The sequence below is a fragment of the Bison bison genome, unplaced genomic scaffold (genome assembly GCF_000754665.1).
Source record: "Bison bison bison isolate TAMUID 2011002044 unplaced genomic scaffold, Bison_UMD1.0 scf7180017845889, whole genome shotgun sequence".
In the NCBI taxonomy this organism is placed as follows: Eukaryota; Metazoa; Chordata; class Mammalia; order Artiodactyla; family Bovidae; genus Bison; species Bison bison.
In genome coordinates this window covers 115070-133688 of record NW_011476462.1, presented here as the reverse complement: position 1 = coordinate 133688, position 18619 = coordinate 115070, and the positions used below count along the sequence as shown (strand labels likewise).

General features: G+C 54.3%; 1 protein-coding gene across 1 annotated transcript in view; it reads right to left on the bottom strand.

Annotated features, from left to right (window-relative positions):
• The window catches only part of LOC104986989 (TBC1 domain family member 22A-like), a 170216-nt gene that overhangs the window by 83018 nt on the left and 68579 nt on the right, over positions 1–18619 (bottom strand). Inside the window, exons 3-4 of the mRNA XM_010837746.1 lie at positions 12988–13116; positions 9601–9663 (exon numbers count right to left, since the gene is read on the bottom strand). Coding sequence (XP_010836048.1) covers positions 9601–9642 — 42 coding nt within the window. The 5' untranslated portion in view covers positions 9643–9663; positions 12988–13116. The remainder of the gene's footprint in view (positions 1–9600; positions 9664–12987; positions 13117–18619) is intronic.

Sequence of the window (18619 nt, the reverse complement as noted above, 5' to 3'; positions counted from 1 at the left end):
AGAGGTGTCCCGGGGCGGGAACCAGGTGGCCTCAGCAGCTCAGTGTCCCCTGCACAGTCCAGCGTCCCCACAGACGGCCCTGCCCCTGGCCACCCTCCCTGAGTCCACCTGTGACGGGGACAAAGTCAGCGCCCCACAGGCTGATTCTCCAGTGGCATCAGGGCCCCAGGCTCACACACGCACCAACGGAGCCCAGCAAGGTCATCGCGTGCCCAGCAGGCAGCCACGGGCATTTCTGCAGGGGCCACAGTCCCCACGGCTCCGTGTGTCAAAACCCAGGCATTTCACTAAGAGCTGTCACAGGAAGGGTGAGGACAGTGCACTCGACTTGCACGAGGCCGTCAGTAGACGCGGGGCAGCTTAGGAAAGAGCAGACGTGGAAGGGCGGACACGGGACGCGAGCTCGCGCCTAAGCCGGTGCGCTGTGGGTGTGAGCAGCGGTGCTGTCTGCCAGTGAAGGAAGCGTGCCCTCCGTGTGTGCACATGTTTAATGAGAACACGGAACGATACAAGATGGCCCTAGTGATGAATATTTATTGGGTAATATTTGCTATTAAAGTTCTGTTGACATTCCCTGAGGTCTACCTTCGTTAGAGAGGAGGAATTCATCAAATGCAGTTCAGACTTCAAACTCTTCCCCAAGTACCTTCTCTACAGACCAACTGACCCTCGTCAACAATCATGAAAACACTTGCTACTCTTACCACCAGCACCACTTGCACTGAAAACGTGAGAAGGCACCGGGCATTCCCAGCCTACGGAACCTGAGCACAGGCCAGGTTTTCCCTGAAAGCCCAGCGTTCCTCCACAGAGGGCCCCGGGGAGCAGCTCGAGAGGGCCCCGTGGGGAAGCTCCTTCTGTCCTGACTCTGCAAACATATCACCACCTTCACGCGCCTCCACGGCAGGACCAGGGTGCCGACACGCCATGCACTTGGGAGAGCTGAGATGTTCTGCGTTCTAAAAAATTTAATATATTGAAATTGAAAACGTTGCTGTGCTCATGATTACTTGGGGGAAAAAAAATCTGATTTCGAAAATGCGAAAGCATCATAATTCAACCATATGCATCGGCAACATGACTTCCCAGCGTATCAAGCGCCTTGGAGATGATTTCTGTGAGAATAACAACAAAATATACGATTGTGTTGAGAAGACCTGTGGGATTTATATCTCCTGAAATCCGGGAGCCATGTGGGCTCAGAAAGAGGAGATATTTATAACACAGGTGCTCGCACCACGACTGAGGGGATGCTCCCCCCAAACGAATTACAACATCTGATGAATGAGACAAAAATAAGAGTCCATAACAAATCTAAAATGTAGATTAATCGGCAGCCATCTATCACATAATATATACACCGAATGCAGGTTTACAATCCAGTTAATAACACCGCGCTGAAGCCGCTGCCGCACCACGCTGGGTGGTGAATTACTCCACCCTCACCTCCTTGAGATGTGGGGATTTCTGTCCCACGTTCTGTGCTCAAGTCACTTGACGGGCTGGCAAAGCACACACGTTTCATCAGGCTCAGAACTGAAGTACAGAAAAGAAACAACACCTTCAGACGACACATCACGCTGTCACCGTCGTCAGACCGCACGCTCGGCACGGCAGATGGAGCTGCGTGCCGGAGCGCAGCCGAGGAGTCGGACGCGGTCAGAGCGTCTGTCCCTTTAGAGCGCGGCCAGCCTTCCCCCTCGGGCGGTTCAGCACGTGAGATGCTGACACTCTTAATCCTGTGAGGCAGTGAAACATCCGTCCTGGCCAATTTGGGTTTACTTCAGGAACGCACACTCTCCTTCCTACTCGGAAGTCGCCTGATAAAATCCACTGTATCAACAGAATAAAGGAGCAAAGACCTATTCTCACCTCAGACGACAAGTGGGAAAGGAGGCGGTAAAACCTCAGCAGCCACTGAGGACTTTAAAACCCCGAGCAAAGCAAGGCTCCAGCCTTAACACGAGCCATCTACAAAACCGGGAGCAAACACCCCAAGTCAACGGCGCAGGCTTCTTCAAAACTGGAATGACACCAGGGTGTGCCTGCCTTCAACACTAATATTCAATACTGCAGTGGAAATCTTGGCCAGCGGAGGAAAAAAAAAACCAAGCATGGATATATAGAACAGAAAGAAAACATGAAGCTATCATGATTCATAAGCCATATGATTAACTTCTTTAAAAACTCAAATACACCTACACACAGAACATTAGAATTGATAAAAGATTACTGTTTGCCAGATATAAAATTAACTTACAAAGGTCAACTGCATTTCTATATACTGTCATTAAGAAATTAGACAATGCTACTAAAATGCAAAAAGATGCCACTTCCTAAAAATATATCTATAAAGAGATTTAGTAAGTCGTGTGACGTATTTGAGAGAGAAAGCACCAGAACGAACACCAGCCAGGTGCTTCTTCACCCTGGGCTGGATCAATAAACCACAGGAGACACAGGCAAGACTACGCAGCAGTGAAGATGAGCCACACGGTGGGTGCAGGGGCTGGGGCTGAGCACCGGAGCCCTGGAATAGAGTGCTGACAAGGGGCACGCTGAGCACAACCCCACCAAGAATAAAGAGTGAAAACAGATGAAACACACACAAACCCACGCCACAAACCTAGAGAAGAGCAAGAGAATGATTTACCAAAAATCCAGGGAAGAGCTCCTTGTTGGGGGACACAGACAAGTCTGGGGAGGGACAGAGAAGTGACCTTGACAATGCCAGCCTGGCTGTCTCATCAGCTTCACAGTGGACAGTTCACTTCAGTCCTGTCCGACTCTTGGTGACCCCATGGACCACAGCACGCCAGGCCTCCCTATCCACCAACTCCCGAAGCCTGCTCAAACTCATGTCCATTGCGTCGCTGATGCCATCCAAACATCTCATCCTCTGTCGTCCCCTTTTCCTCCTGCCTTCAATCTTTCCCAGCATCAGGGTCTTTTCAAATGAGTCAGTTCTTCGCATCAGGTGGCCAAAGTATTGGAGTTTCAACTTTAGCATCAGTCCTTCCAATGAACACCCAGGACTGATCTCCTTAAGGATGGACTGGTTGGATCTCCTTGCAGTCCAAGGGACTCTCAAGAGTCTTCTCCAACACCACAGTTCAAAGACATCAATTCTTTATCACTCAGCTTTCATGACAGTGAACATGTGGAAGTAATTTTTAATTTTTTCTTTACATTGGACAGGTATGTTATGGAAACCTTTCTGCTCTGATTTGTTTTACCATAAAGCCAGAAAGGGAAAAAAGGGAAAGATCTATGGATTAGATCCTTGAAATACATACCAGAAGAGTTTAATGAACTGATTATATAATGAATACATATCTCTCAGGCTCTCACAAAGAGGTTTCTCAGGTGGCTCAGTGGTAAAGAATCCACCTGGCAATGCAGAAGACAATGAGTTCAATTCCTAGATCAGGAAGATCCCTGAGAAATGGCAACCCACTCCAGTATTCTTGCCTGGGAAATCCCATGGATGGAGGAGCCTGGTGGGCGACAGCCCGTGGGGTCACAAAGAGTTGGGGTCACAACTGAGCGACTAAATAACAGGCTCTTACAAATGCAATCCCCCCCCACCTCCAAAGGGTAAAACAAAGATGAATTATGAGACGGCATGGAGAGAGCAATAACCACGAAGGCGCAGGCTCAGGAGCACTTAACGTCCACAGCTCCCCAGCCTGAGACCCGACCAGCACCGCGTCTCCCACGGAAGGACCCTCCAGAACGCCCACCCCAGGAGGAGCGCGTGTTTAATGCATGCAGCCCACCAGCACCTGTCAGCTGTTTACCACGAGCCAGCCCCACTGGAGGGGCCGGGGGGACACAGGAGAAGAAAGACCCGGGCCCTGGCCGTGACAGCCTGCAGCGTGAGAAGAGACAGCCAGGGCCTCGGCCGTGGCCAGAATCCCAGCAAGATGCTCAGACACGCCGGTCTGAGACCCCAGTGTGCATCAGGCACCAGCAGTACAAAGACAAAAGTGGGGGCTGCCCCCCTCGAGAGCTGCATCCAAGGGGACAGAGACACGAGCAGACCGTGGGAATCATGTGGGCGCCGTAGGGTCAGCCAGGGCAGGAGGGGGTGCTGGCAAGCTCGAGGAGGTGGGGGAATGGTGAGCAGAGCAGGCCAGGAGGAGACCCCCGGGCACGGAGGTAGCGCCCCTGTGCAAATGCCCCAACCCTCTTCAGTCTAGGCCAGACCCTCGGGACACAGCCAATGCCTGCTCCTCGGGAAGCGGGCTTCTCCCTGGCCGCCTCAGCCCCGGACGCCAGCTGGGCCCATGCCCCTCCACACAGACACTCCAGCCAGGATGCCTGTCTGCAGAAAGCTCACAGTCAGCGGACAAGTCGAGGATGAACACATCTGTGCTCCACGGATACATGCCTCCCAGAAAACGACCATGCTTCGGGCCACAGAGAACTCATCACCCCAAGCAGAAGGACCATGCGTGGATAACGGGGTCCTGAAGGCCTGCACGTTCTTTGTCCTCCGTCTGATTAAATGTGACAAGACGTCACTTCTCCGTGGCTAACTGGAAAAAGCATCCTATTTCCCTAATTCGTGAAACTGCTTTAAGAAGCAGAAAGTCAGAGGGCAGATAATATAATAATTACGGAGGAGAAGGGACTCGCAAGTTGATGACCTTATCTCGTGACAAGGCCCAGCTCTGAGATCTGAAGGAAGCTCCTTCCCTGAGCTCCCTGCACCAGCCCACGAGCCAGAGGGCCTCGGGTAAGAGTTCGCATTTTCCAAGTAAGAGGCTGAGGTTACTTCCACAAATAGAAGATAAAAAGAGCAAGGGCCAAAAAGTTATGAACTTTACTTTCAAATAACAACGTTGGATAAAAAGATTACTCAGTTCAGTTCAGTTCAGTCGCTCAGTCGTGTCTGAGTCTTTGCGACCCCATGGACCGCAGCACGCCAGGCCTCCCTCTCCATCACCAACTCCCAGAGTTTACTCACTCACGTCCATCAAGTCAGTGATGCCACCCAACCATCTCATCCTCTGTTGTCCCCTCTCCTCCCGCCTTCAATCTTTCCCAGCATCAGGGTCTTTTCAAATGAGTCAGTTCTTTGCATCAGGTGACCAAAGTATTGGAGCTTCAGCTTTAGTGATTAACGACTCACTTCAACAAAATCTCCCAAGTCCCGTGAGGCTCCAGGCACTCGGGCGCCGGCCCTGCTCCCGGGGAGGTGACGTGCAGGCAGAGTGAGACCTCATCCACGAGGAGACAATCAGACAATAAGCACCAAGAGGATCAAAGTGTGAACCAAAGTGGGGCGGGGCGTCTCCGACAAGGCTCCATCTCTGGAAGGCCCAGAGGAAGCAGACGCCTGAGGTCACGGGTGAGGAAGAGAGGACCCCAGACAGCGTCACGTGATGAGTGCTCGTGCCCAGCTGCCCTGCACCAAGCAGACACAGGAAACCCACAGACAGAAGGCCTGATCAGACGGGTCAAGGCGGAAGGGCAGGGCACAGGCAGGGAGGCAGCCAAGCCCCGGGTCCCAGGTCCCTGGGGACGTCACCTCAGGAGGTCCTACAGAGACCCGGCCTCCGTTCACAGCCTCCGCCTCCGTCTGTGCTTCCTGCCAGCAGGGACTTCCAGGGTCCACCCCAGGAGTCTGACTCGGAAGGCCGAGAGGAGGCCAGGGAACAGGCAGGCTAAAGGTTTCAAAAGCAATTAAACAGTGAGCAAAAAAACGGAACAGACATTTCACCAAAGAAGATCTGAGCATGACAAATCAGGAGATGAAAAGATGCTCAACGTCCGTAGTCAACAGGGAAATGCAAATTGTAACCCCGTAAGATGCTACCACACAGCTGTTTTTTAAAACAGTGAAAATTAAACAGATTGGCAATCCCATGTATGACACAGACCTGGAGGAACTGGGCCTCTCACATATGGTGAGCCGGCACGGCCACCTGGGGAAAGGGCTTGGCAGCATCTCATAAAGTGTACAAACACACGCTTACCCTGCCGCCCCGCGCCTCACGCCTGGTAGTCTTCCTAGATTTACACTTGATGGCTTAGGGCAAATGTACGTCATAACGGGCCCAGCCAGCACCGGCATGGATCAGCTGCGGTGCGTCCAAGTCTAACCCCTGCAATGCCGCAAACCAGAACCTGACTCTCCCTGCTTCTCCCTGAGACCAGCGCTTCTAGACTTTTCCTAAAGCCCCTTGCTTCCGTCACCTGGTTCCCCCACAGGCAGTTCCCCCCGAGCCGGGCCCTGGGCAGGTGTGCAGCTCCAGGAGGAACCTGTGGGAGCTGAGGGAGGGGCCGAGTGGCCCAATGCCAGGGCCCAGGGGCTTCCACGGGGATCGAGGTCCCAGCTTGTCACACCTGACGCCAGCCGACACCGGCCGGCGGGGCCTGGCTCCCGCCTCTGAAACTGGGAGCCCACAAGCTCAGCTCTACGCAGAGTGCCTCAAGTGGCAGGAAAAACATAACGGTGAAGATAAACTAAAGGCCGCATGGCAGACTCCATTTTCCATTTTAAAAAATACCTTAAAACGAGGTTATAATATGTGATCTCTCATTTTCCAGATGCAATAAGCACAGTTATTGAAAAGGACAATCAAAGAGAAGTACCTCAAAATGACTACTTCTGTGGGAAACTAATTTTCTCCTTTTGTGTTTTGTAATCTAAAAACACTTTGGCTTTAATAATCGTGTGTTTTTTTTTTTAAACAAACTTACTGCACAGCAAGAGATATCAAAATTTAGAACTGCATTTACTAGAGCAATCAAGACGAAAAACAAATATTTAAAACAATAAGAAAATTCAGTTTTAAAGAGATGCCATTTATAATAGCAACAAACAATATGACAACGAAGAGTAAATCGAATAAAACATACACGGGACCTTTTACGGAGCAATTTCTAAAGCTTCATTGAAAGGCATTAAAGAATGGTCTAAGAAAATGCGGAATTAGCATGCTCATGAAGATGAAGACTGAATTTCATAGACACGTCAGTTCTCCCGAATTGATCTGTAGATTCTGTGCAATTCTGATCACAAATCAAACAGACCTTAGGAATAAACAAGAGCGGAATCTAAAAAACGCAACACAATACTGAACGCGACAGAGAGAAGCAGACTCACAGACACAGAGAGCTACCAGGGGCTACCAGTGGGCAGAGCGGGGGCGGGCGGGCTGCACGGGCACAGATCGGAGGTGCACACAAGCCGTCAGGATCTACTGAGCAACACGGGGAACGCCGTCGATGTTCTATGATAACTGTAAGTGGAGTGTGAGCCACTGTACTGCACACCCGCAATACACATACTGTACGTCGACTGTACTTCACTTTGAAAAGAGAAAGACAACCCTGGCCATCTGATTCTGGGACTTCCATGGGCTCCCCACTTACAGGGAGGAGGAAAGCCCTAAGATGACCTGATGGGTTTTGAAAGTGGAGGGGGGCGTCATGTATACTCCCCACCAGACACTGAGCCTTCTGGTGACGCCGAATGAATCAGGAGCGCATGATCTGCAGGAAAGGTGAGCTGAGCGCTGGGGCAGAACAGAGGCTGCGTGCGTCTGTGCATGTCACTCGCTTCAGTCGTGACAGACTCTGTGACACTACGGACCCGCTGGGCTCCTCTGTCCCTGGTGGGCAAGCATACTGCAGTGGGCTGCCGTGCCCGCCTCCAGGGGATCTTCCCGACCCAGAGATCGAATCTGCATCTCCAGAGTCTCCTACATTGCAGGCGGGTTCTTTACCACTGAGCCACCAGGGAAGCCAACACAGAGATCAGATCTCCGCAAACGTGAAAAAGACGTGAACAGAAGGGAGCCTGCAAACGTGGGCAGAAAAGCCAGAGCGGTCACCACGGGAGGAAGTGACGGTGGACTCCAGCCTCAGAGCACACACGGCCACTGGACACCGGCGAGCTAAGGCAGGGGTGAGCCGTGACACTTCAGAACCTGGAAGGGAGAATGAGGGAGGAAGCACGGCCTCGGGGTGTCTCCTCAGGAAGCTGCCCTCGCTGAAGAGACGGGAGCCACGGCAGCCACCAAGAAGAAAGTGTCAGAGACAAGCCACAGAGTGGGAGGAGGGATCTGCCCCGACCAATGGCAAAGAGGCGGAATCCCCAGTATATAAAGAGCAGCGGCAACAAACAATCAGACCAACCACCCACAAGAAGTCAGGCAAAGACAGAAACAGGCATTCCCCAGAAGGGGACACAGAAGCACACAAATGCAGGAAGACGCGCTCACTCCACGGGTGATCAGAGACACGGGAGTGAGCACTGCCACCAGAGAGACAGACCGTGAGAGCCTGGCAGCACCCAGAGCCGGCACGGCCGTGAGCACCAGACGGCTGGTCCTCTGCCGGAGAGAGCTGAAGCGGGGCAACCCTCAGGAGACCATCCCAACATCATCCTGAAAGTTTAACAGGCTGACACCCAACCTTGCAACACCTTGCTGTTGTTAAGTTGCTAAGTCCTTGTGACCCCATGAACTGCAGCCCGCCAGGCTCCCCTGTCCTTTATCATGCCCTGGAGTTCATTGAAACTCATGTCTGTTGAGTCATCACCTTCAGATCAGATGAGATCAGATTAGTCGCTCATCATGTCCAACTCTTTGCGACCCCATGAATCGCAGCACGCCAGGCCTCCCTGTCCATCACCAACTCCCGGAGTTCACTGAGACTTACATCCATCGAGTCAGTGATACCATCCAGCCATCTCATCCTCTGTCGTCCCCTTCTCCTCTTGCCCCCAATCCTTCCCAGCATCAGAGTCTTTTCCAATGAGTCAACTCTTCGCATGAGGTGGCCAAAGTACTGGAGTTTCAGCTTTAGCATCATTCCTTCCAAAGAAATCCCAGGGCTGATCTCCTTCAGAATGGACCAGTTGGATCTCCTTGCAGTCCAAGGGACTCTGAAGAGTCTTCTCCAACACCACAGTTCAAAAGCATCAATTCTTTGGCACTCAGCCTTCTTCATAAATGATACTGAGAAATCCTGCCAGTGGGCACCTGTGGAACTGTAGGTGAAGGTCCCAGGCAACACTGTCCAACAGCAAAACCTGGAAACCACCCAAATGCCCCCCAACAGGGAAAAGGCAAGAGAAAGTGTGGAATATCTGAGTAGCAACTGGACACACAGATTGGCTAAACCCGAGAAAATAACGTAGGTGAAGAAAGTCAGGCTGCAGAGACCCGACCACTCAGACAGAGGAATGATCCGGCTCCAGACCACAGCTCCCCGGGTGTCACGTGACATGTATAAAAGGCGTGAGGAAAGGGAGGGAGACACAGGTGAGGAGAGCGGGCATCTCCTGGGGAGGGTCGGGAGGCGGCTGAGAGCGGCAGGCAGCCTCCATATGACCGGCCACACTCGGGTGGGGCTCTCAGTCCTACGCTGGGTGGGGGGCCCACGCGTGTAAATCACAGACACACATATGCGCTCCACCTGTGCTCCTCTGTACACACCGACGTTTGCACAATGAAAAAGGACAGTGGGCACTTGTGTCGGCAACTCTGCCCCAGGGGCCACCCCGGCCCCCGCCGCGGGTAAAGCCGCTGGGACGGCGGGCGTGGGGCTCCCTCCGCAGGACGTCCGGGTCCCGGCTCTTACCTCTGTCACTTTGGGCTGAAGTATCAACGCTTCGGGACTCATCCGAGGGATGTCTATGTGGATCTGGAGACAGAGGAGAAAGACACACAGATGTTAAAAGCTGACAGACGTCGCGGCAGGCATGACGATTGAAACAGAGACACTGAGAAACGGCAGCGAGTGTGCCCGGGGTCTTGCCTGCTCTCTCCGGGCCGGGCATTCTCCTGTGGAGAGGGGGCAGGTTCCATCCGCCCGGCCCCCCGCCCCGTCCCGGCATGACAGCCTTGCTCCACGCTTCCCACCCGGTAACGGCAACTGGCCAGCTAGAAACAGAGCAGGCCCTCAGCTACTTAGTAACAGGATCCATAGCAATTAGTAAGCATTGATTTCCAGCCTCTGACACGGGCAGCAATTTGAGTACATCAATAGCATACAAGTTTTTGGCTGTGACAGCTTCTTCTTGGAACCTGGGACACGTTTTTCTGCACTGTGCACAGTCCTTGGGGGAATCCAGGGCACTGTTCAGAGGCAGCGTTTCAAAAGCCCTGGGAGGAACTGCGAGGAACAGCGGGCCCCACCCGACCACCGGCTCACAGGAGTGTTGTCACAGAGCACACCCACCACGCAGCGGCACCTCCGGCTCCAGGAAGCCTGCTCAGCGCTTGAGCCGGCATCCGGCCAGCCCCCAGCACCCCGTGTGAACACCCCACTGCAGCCAACGCTACCACCATCCCCACTCACCCGGTCGCACGGGCCAAGAGAAGGCGGCACGTGGTGATGCCGTGGGGAGGGGGCTGCAAGCAGGTCCACCCCCCTCCTCGCCCCTGACCACGAGGGTCCTGAGACCCACAGGGCCTGGGTCTCCTCACCGCCTCGCCAGCACCGTGGCCGTGGCCACCCCAGCGGGCTCTGCATCCTTGCCCATCAGAGCCCCACCCCACCGCTCAGAGCTGCCGGCGGATGCACGGCCCCGGAGCTGCACGGCTCTGACTCGGGGGAGCTGCTCCCACTCATGGGGCCCGCCCTGAACTCTCCCCTCGGTTGAGAACCCGGGAATGCGCTGCCCATCGGTGGTCCCAAGGGAGGCAGTGAGACTGCCCAGGGAGAGAACTGGGCCAGGGTCAGGGGCCAGCAGACTAGCGAGTTCAGGGAGCGTGGACTACAAGGCAGTGGGAGAGAGAGAGAAGGGAAGTTGGAGAGAAGACAGCATCAGAGGAAGACAAGAAACGACCTGACTCAGACCCGCTGAGCAACGCGGGGAGGGATCTAAACGCCGAGACGCGCAGGCATCCCCCGTTTGGGAAGGAGACCCCGAGGACAAGGACTACAGTCTGCTGGGGCCGGAGCCCTGCAGCTGGCCACGGGCAGCAGACCAGAACCCTCCAGACCTCACCCTGTGACCAGGGTGTCCTCCAGGGCCACCTCAGAGCACTGACTCCACGCCATCAGAGCCACGGGGGCACGCCAGGGGCCAGAGGAGCTGCCTGCCACGTGCTGGCTGGGGGGCAGGGCAGTGCACCCCAGCACCAGCTCGGCACACCTCGCCCCCACACACAGGACTGGGCCAGGGGGGCCAGCCACGACGTCCACAGAACCCGCAGGGCGGGGACGACACGCCGGGTGAGCTGGGACCAGCTCTTTGTGCTTTGGACGTGACAGCTTCACCCACAGAAACCTAGAGAACAGAGGGCAAGAGGGGCGGGAAGCAGACGGGGTCCTGGCCACCCGGGGCTGTGTGGGGGCCAGGGCACACCCTCAGGCAGACGGGCGGCCGAGGTCAGTTCATGGGTCAATCCCCGAGAGTGGGCAGCAGGGAGAGGAGACCAGGGTGCCCAAGCCCCAGCCCCGGGCTGGCTCCATCATGACCCAACAGAGCGCCTGAAACAGCCCTGCAGGACAGCCCAGGGTCCACCTCCAAGAGGCAGGAGCACTCGGCCCAGGGCAGGCAGGCCCAGCGGCTAAGCCTGTGCTCGGTCATACTGACACGAATGCAGAAACATTCGGGGGCTCACAGTAACAGGCGAGCTTTTTATTACTATCACAGTGACTACTGAGTAAAGACGCATGCGACCCGTCTGTAATTAACTTTCCCGTGAGAAACTCATAACAGAACGCAGCCCGGTAGATCCCGCAGATGGATGCCAGTGTCGTCCTGCGGACAAAAAACACAGGCAGAACAGTAAAGAATGTGCCCACTCACGCAACCCGCAAAGGGGAAAACAGGCAGGTGAGCCGGCACTGCCCTGACCCGACCCACACGCCTGCTGCCTCAGAACTCGGTTTCCCGGAGCGACAGGTGGCACGCCTGGGGCCTGGGAGCCGCCGGAGTTGTAGCCAGAGGACGAGTCCCAGTGGGGGCGGCAGGGGCCAGAGGCCGAGAACAGCCCACCGCGGAGGGTGAGAAGGGGTCCCTGCCCCCTCCCTACCCCCAGCACGAGTCACTCTTCCTCCAGGGCTGCCAGGCTCCCCTGTGGGGAAGGTGCTGTCCAGGAACCCAACTTAAAGGACCGTGGTGATCCAGCAGGGGAAGGCCCGTCCCTGGACCTCTTGGCGGTACTGCGCCACCCTGACAAGCAGACCTGAGTGTCCGCATCTGGGAGGAAAATTCAGCGACGCTCCTGCACCCAGAGGCCGGGTGTGTCAGGGATAACACTCCCGCTGACACACCTCGGGAGAGTCAGACGCTCAGCTCAGCACGCGGGGCAGGGCTGCCAAGTCCTAACCACCTTCCTGTTTAACGGCGCACAGCCCGTTCTGAGTTCTCACACGGTACAAACACAAGGAGGATTAGGGAGGCCTCCAGCAATTCCCACAGCAAATTCTGGATGCACAGTGAACCGTAAATCAATTTTAAGTATTTTTCCCATTATGCACACCGTCTGTCAACAGACTATTCAAGAGGCCATAATTATACCCATTCTGTATTAAACTAAACAGCCAAATGATAGGCTGGCCACACCTGCACCATGGACTGAAGTGCGTCCCTCCTCAGCCGAGCTGAGCAGCACAGCTCTCCTCAGCGTGAACCACGCCCACGATGGCAGCAGAGGACAGCGCCCGGGGCCCAGGGGACTCACTCCTCCTACCTGACCCAGGGGGTGTCTACCTCTGACCTTCACGTCAGACGCCCCTGAGCCACAAGACACCCTCCACCCAGGGCTCCAGGCTCTCTGTTCTGTGGCTCCAATGAAAGTACCTTCCCAGCCCTGTAGGAGGAACTGGAGATGCCCAAGGTGCTACTATTAGGGGAAATTCACCATTATCAGGTTTCACATTTATTTATTTGCTAGAAAATGAAGATCTGTGACCCAATCAGGGGCCTTCCAGGTAAAGCACTTCCACCAACAAGAGAGACGTTCCCAAGTGAAAGAATTCTGAGTAACGAGAAGAAAGAAGACGTGCTCCCACCTGTCTATAGGTGTCCTGGTGAACCTCATCATTCCTGGAATCGTAATAGTGATCAATAAAAGCAAAATATTCTTTCTGTTTTCTTTGGAGAGTGGCTGGTCTTCGGTCTACATTGGCAGGAAGGTAACCCTGTGTGAGAAAAAAACACGAAAAGAATATACGCTTAATAGTAACTTGTGGAATGCGTAAGTATGTACGGTTAATGGTAACTCATGGATGGCAGCACCAACCGAATGGACATGAATTTGTGCAAACTCCAGAAGACAGTGGAAGACAGGGGAGTCTGGCGTGCTGCAGTCCATGGGGTCACAAAGAGTCGGACACGACTTAGCAACTGAGCAGCAACGACTCATGGAATTTCTATAAGTCTTTAATCAAAAGGCTCACATCTTTTCTTTAAAATTTCATTCTGTTTTTTCTGACCACGCTGCACAGCGTTTGGGATCTTATTGATAGTTTCCCGATCAGGGATGAAACCCGTGCCCCCTGCATTGGAAGCACAGAGTCTTAGAGACTGGACCAGGGAATTCCCAAAAGGCTCACATCTGGAAATGAGCTTGGTGCTCTGAAATGCGGTACAGAGCGGAGGACAAACGAGTCTCAAGAAGAGGGACAGAAAAGAAAGGCAGCGAGCTGAGCCCTCGGGAGCCGCAGCCCCGCCCGTCCTCCCCAGGGGTCCGGGCTCGGCACTGCAGCCTCCCCGGGGCTGAAGGACCTTCACCCTCGGCCGCACAGAGGGGCGGGCGCCCAGCAGTGGGCTGGCGTCCACCGAGCTCCCACAGCAGGACCAAGAGCCGAAACCCCGTCTGGACATGCCTCATACGGCACGGAGAGGTCAGGCGTCTGCAGGCCCTACAGCTGCACACGTGTGTGCTTACACATGCGTCCATGACACACACACAGGCACACACAGACATGTGTGTGCCTGTGCCTGGGTCTGCACACGTGTGCATTTTCCCCTCTCTCCAAAGACTCCTGGATCTTGGCAGCCACAGTCCCGGTCCAGACTCTGCGAGGGTCAGGCAGCGAAGGGCAGCCACAAAGAGCCCAGACAGCTGCCTCCCACTTTCCACGTCTCAGTCAACACTACTACCGCATCACGCCCGGAACAGAAGGTCCTGCTTCACGCAAGCGGCTCCGTGACAGGTGACAAGGTGCACAGCTGTGTGGCGACTGCCCGTGAAGACCAGAGCACTGTCACCCCGAGTCCGTCCCGGTGCCCCCCTCGGCCAGGAGGAGCGGGGAGTCACTCCCTCTGCCCCACGCATCTCAGCCGCCACCCCAGAGCCGCACGGAAATGGCATCGCAGGGGCCGGAGCCTGGGAGCAAGGCTGCCCTCGCCCAGGTGTGCTCGCTCTGCCTGACTTACAACGTGGTGCCCGCCTCTGCACAGCGGTGTGGCTCAGCTGTGCGCACACACACACACACGTTCTTCCTTTATATTCATTCCCGTTCCCGTTTATCCCAGGAGATGGGACACAGTTTCCCGTGCGCCACAGCAGGACTCTGTCGTTTATCCACTCTAAATGAAGTGGTTGCATCTACCAACCCCGAACTCCCAGTCCTCCCAACCCCATCCCCCCAGCAGCCACGAGTCTGACCTCCCTGTCTGTGGGCCTGTTTCTGTCTTGTGGATGAGTTCATTGTGTCATATTTCAGACTTCAGCAGGTGAGCAGACAAAGAAGATGTGTGTGTGTGTGTGTGTGTGTGTGTGTGTGTGTGTGTGTGAGAGAGAGAGAGATGGAGTATTACTTGGCCATAAAAAGGAATGGAGGAATGCCCCCTGCGCAACACGGGTGCAACTCGAGATTATCGTGCTGAACGTGAAGCCAGAAGGAGAGAGACCAACGCTGCGTGACAGACCGCCATCTCCGGAGACTCTTTCTGAAACCAGCAGTGACCCCCCCCCCTTTCTCCCTGAGAATTTCCCAGAGACTCTTTCTGAAACCGGCAGTGACCCCCCCTCCCAGCCTTTCTCCCTGAGCAGAATTTCCAGGGTATGGTTAAACCAGTTTGTGAAGCCCCTCACTCTTTGCTGATCATCTGAGTTGTTTCTAGTTTGGGGTTATTTTAAATAATGACTGTTATAGATATTCTTGTAGCAGGCTTTTACGATATACACTTGATTTCTCCTGGGTAACTGGGTCATAAAGGAGGTGTATGCTTAATTTTCTCAGCAACTGCCAGACCTTTTCCCAGAAGGATCATACGGTTTTCCACACCAACTAACAAGGTCTGAGAACCTTCGAGTGTTGTCCATCTCTCAACATCAGTCCTTGTCAAGGGCTTTTACTTCATTTCCCAAATGATTCACGATGCTGAACGTCTTTTCACAGACCCCTCTGCCACTTTTCTTTGATGAAGCATCTGTTCAAATCCTTTGCCCGTTTTTTTTTTTAACCAGCTGCTTGTTTTCTTACTGAGTTTTATGAGTGCTGGATACATTCAAGATCCAAGTCTTTTTGTCAAATATATGCACTCTGATGATATTTTCCTAGCCTGTGGCTTGCATTTTTAATGTCTTAAACAATAGCGTTTTAAATGTTCATCAAGTCCAAAGGACGGTTTTCCTGTTATACTTGTATTTAGCGGTTCTTGTGTCCTGCATAAGAAGGATTTTCTCCTTGCTTTTTCCCTGGACATTCTAAAGCTCATCCCGGTGCGTCCCTCCTCACCCTTCGGGCATCTCTTGACTGGTCACTTCCTCAGGAGGGTGGGCCTGGCCCAAGCGGGGCCCGCTCACACAGCCCACCAGCAGCACCCGGCAGGCACCTAAACTGTCAGTGAGTCATTCCACCTGAGAGTGGACAAACGAACAAACACAGCAGCAGTGCTGTCCGCCGTTTAGAGCGTTTCCAGCCCACAGTGGACGTCATCGTGTTCACTGTTAAACACCTGTGCATCCTTTGTCAAACTGCATCCTAGAGAGCCTCTGGGTACCAATCTGAGGCTCCTCCTTCAGGGTGAGCAATCCCCTTCCTTCAGGACAAGTCTTGATGGGCCGATATGCCCCACCATCCCACCAGCCCCAGTGACTGACAGGCTCGGGGGAAAAGGGGGAACCAGAAGCAGGCACGAAAGCCAGGTACAGGGCGCACTCTGCTGCTGCTTGTGAATCAAAAAGAACGTGCAGAGTCTGGAGCTGTGGCAGCCATCCTGTGACCCTGAGGGAGAACCATGAGCCACAGACCCACCATAAAGAGCTGACGTGAGGGCAGCTGTGCTCAGCCTCGAGGATGAAGCCAGCCTAAGTCCAGCCACCCCTTCTCAGCTGTGTGAGCACGCACATCCCCTTTACCCACCTTTGGGCATCAGTGAGCATCTGTTCTATATTATAAACTACACACTCGTGCACATTTAACACATTTGGATCACATCATTTAAGCTTTTTAATAAACATGTATTGAAATAGACCATGTGTGTGCACACGTTGCCCAAATATGTGTGTGAATGATCACAAAATGAACACATCTCAGGGCAGGCTGGGGCCTCCCAGCCACTGACCCTCGTTCCTGACCTGCCGTTGGAGGTTCCCCCTGACGCCTCACACCTGCCAGGTTTTGCCTATCAGGTTTCTGAACTTTATACTCATGGAATCTGTTTCTTTTCTCTTTTGCCTCATTGCTTAAACTCAGTGTTACATTTGAAAAATTCATTCGCTCTGTAACACAAAACAGTAGTTAATTTTCACTGTTGCATAACACCTCCATTGCAAAATCCGTTCTGTTGACAGACATTTGGGTAGTGACCAGGTTTCTGCGATAAACGTTCTCATGCCTGCCTTTTACAGCACGCGACATCCGTTTTGTTAAGTAGACACCGGGGAGCAAAGGTGGGCGTACCGTTGACAGGTTTTGCTGAAGAATTTCCCAAGTGACTACACTCCCGGGGGACGTGCATGATAGCACCCGCTGGCCTCCCTTCTTCCCAATGCCGGGCACTACCACCTTTTCCTTGCGGCCGTGCTGACGGGCTCACGGAGGTATCCATCAGCTCGCAGGCCTCAGGGCTTCTCCAGGGGCCTGCAGGAGGCCGTGCGCATCCTCGCCCGTGAGCAGCCCTCCCCTCCTGCTTCGCAGGCACCTGCTGCGCCGTCTGCACGGCAGGCCTGCAGAAACATCGCCTCCTCCCACCTGTGGCTTCTCGCCCATTAATGACGTCTTTTGATGAACAGAAGCTCCTAACCTGAACGAAGCCCAATTTACTTTTAATGACTAGTCCTTTCCATGGCCTGTTTAAGGAAACTTCCTCTCCAACATTCTGTGCTTACATGAGTGAAGTGAGTGAGTGAAGTCGCTCAGTCGTGTGCGACTCTTTGCGACCCCATAGACTGTAGCCCACCAGTCTCCTCCGTCCATGGGATTCTCCAAGCAAGAATACTGGAGTGGGTTGCCATCTCCTTCTCCAGGGGATCTTCCCGACCCAGGAATCAAACCCAGGTCTCCCGCACTGCAGGCAAACGCTTTAACCTCTGAGCCCTTACGTACCTGGACATAAAATCGTGAACCTGGGCTCGCACTGGCATAACGTTCTGTTCTCCTGCGGGGCTCAGCGAATGCCAGCCCACCACCCATTTCTGTAACCAGGACACCAGGGGCACAAGGCCACACCTGTCTGCCCATGGGTGTGGCTGTCTGCACACGACTAAGGCAGAGCTGAGGAGTCGGAAAGTGACCGTGTGACCCACTGAAACACATGCTCAGATACTCGGTAACCAGCCCTTTACAGAAAAAGCTTAACAACCCCTGCTCTGTGAGCATTGGTCCCCAAGGCCACGCGGCCTTCCACCACATGAAAGTCTTTATTACATATTTCCGTTTAACCTTTCCTGGATTTCTGAATGTTCTGAATATTTTCAACTGTCCAGTGCTCTAAAATACGTGGTCCTGAGCAATGTCTGATTTTTCCCGGAGTAAAATGTCTATGAGCGCGCTGTCAGCTCACTGGGACTCGGGATATACTTAAGGCTCTTGATGCTTTTTTTCCAAGTGAACCTGCCAGGAGGTGTAGCAATTTACACCCCAGCAGGCTTGTCACAGGTGTCGCCCGCCCTCCGCCTTCTCTAGCAGCGAGGAGGCGCTCCCCGAAGAACAGCCGCCCTAAAATGACTTCAATTAATTACAACCCGTCGGAAAGGGGCCCTGCTGTTCCCAGCGCAGCACCGGGTCCGGCTGACAGATCCCTGCGAGTCAGCAGCGAGCGGCCCCTGGTCCCACCCGCCTCCATTTTTCTGGTCAAATGAGGCTCTCGTATCCCAAAGAGCAGACCGCTCCGCACACTAACACCACCAACAAAAACCACCACCAGCCCCCAGTGTGGACTGAAGAGGCCTCCAGCGCCTTCACACCAGCCGGTAAAGCGCCCACCTGAGCGGCTCAGACCCCGCCCCCTGCGGCCAGCATCACCGAAACCACCCAGAGCCCTCCTCCCACCCGGACCCCAGCCCGCCCTGGCGGGGCGTGAAGTCACAGCTTCCGAGAATCCATGTGGGAGCCCAGGCACCCACCAGGCCCAGGTGGGCCTTGACAGCCACGCCAAGCCCGTCGCCTCCTGGACAGAGACCAGGGGCTGCGTTTACTTCTTTTCCTCTGCCCTGAAACTGCCACAGTCCCGGGGAAGGAAGGGAGGGAC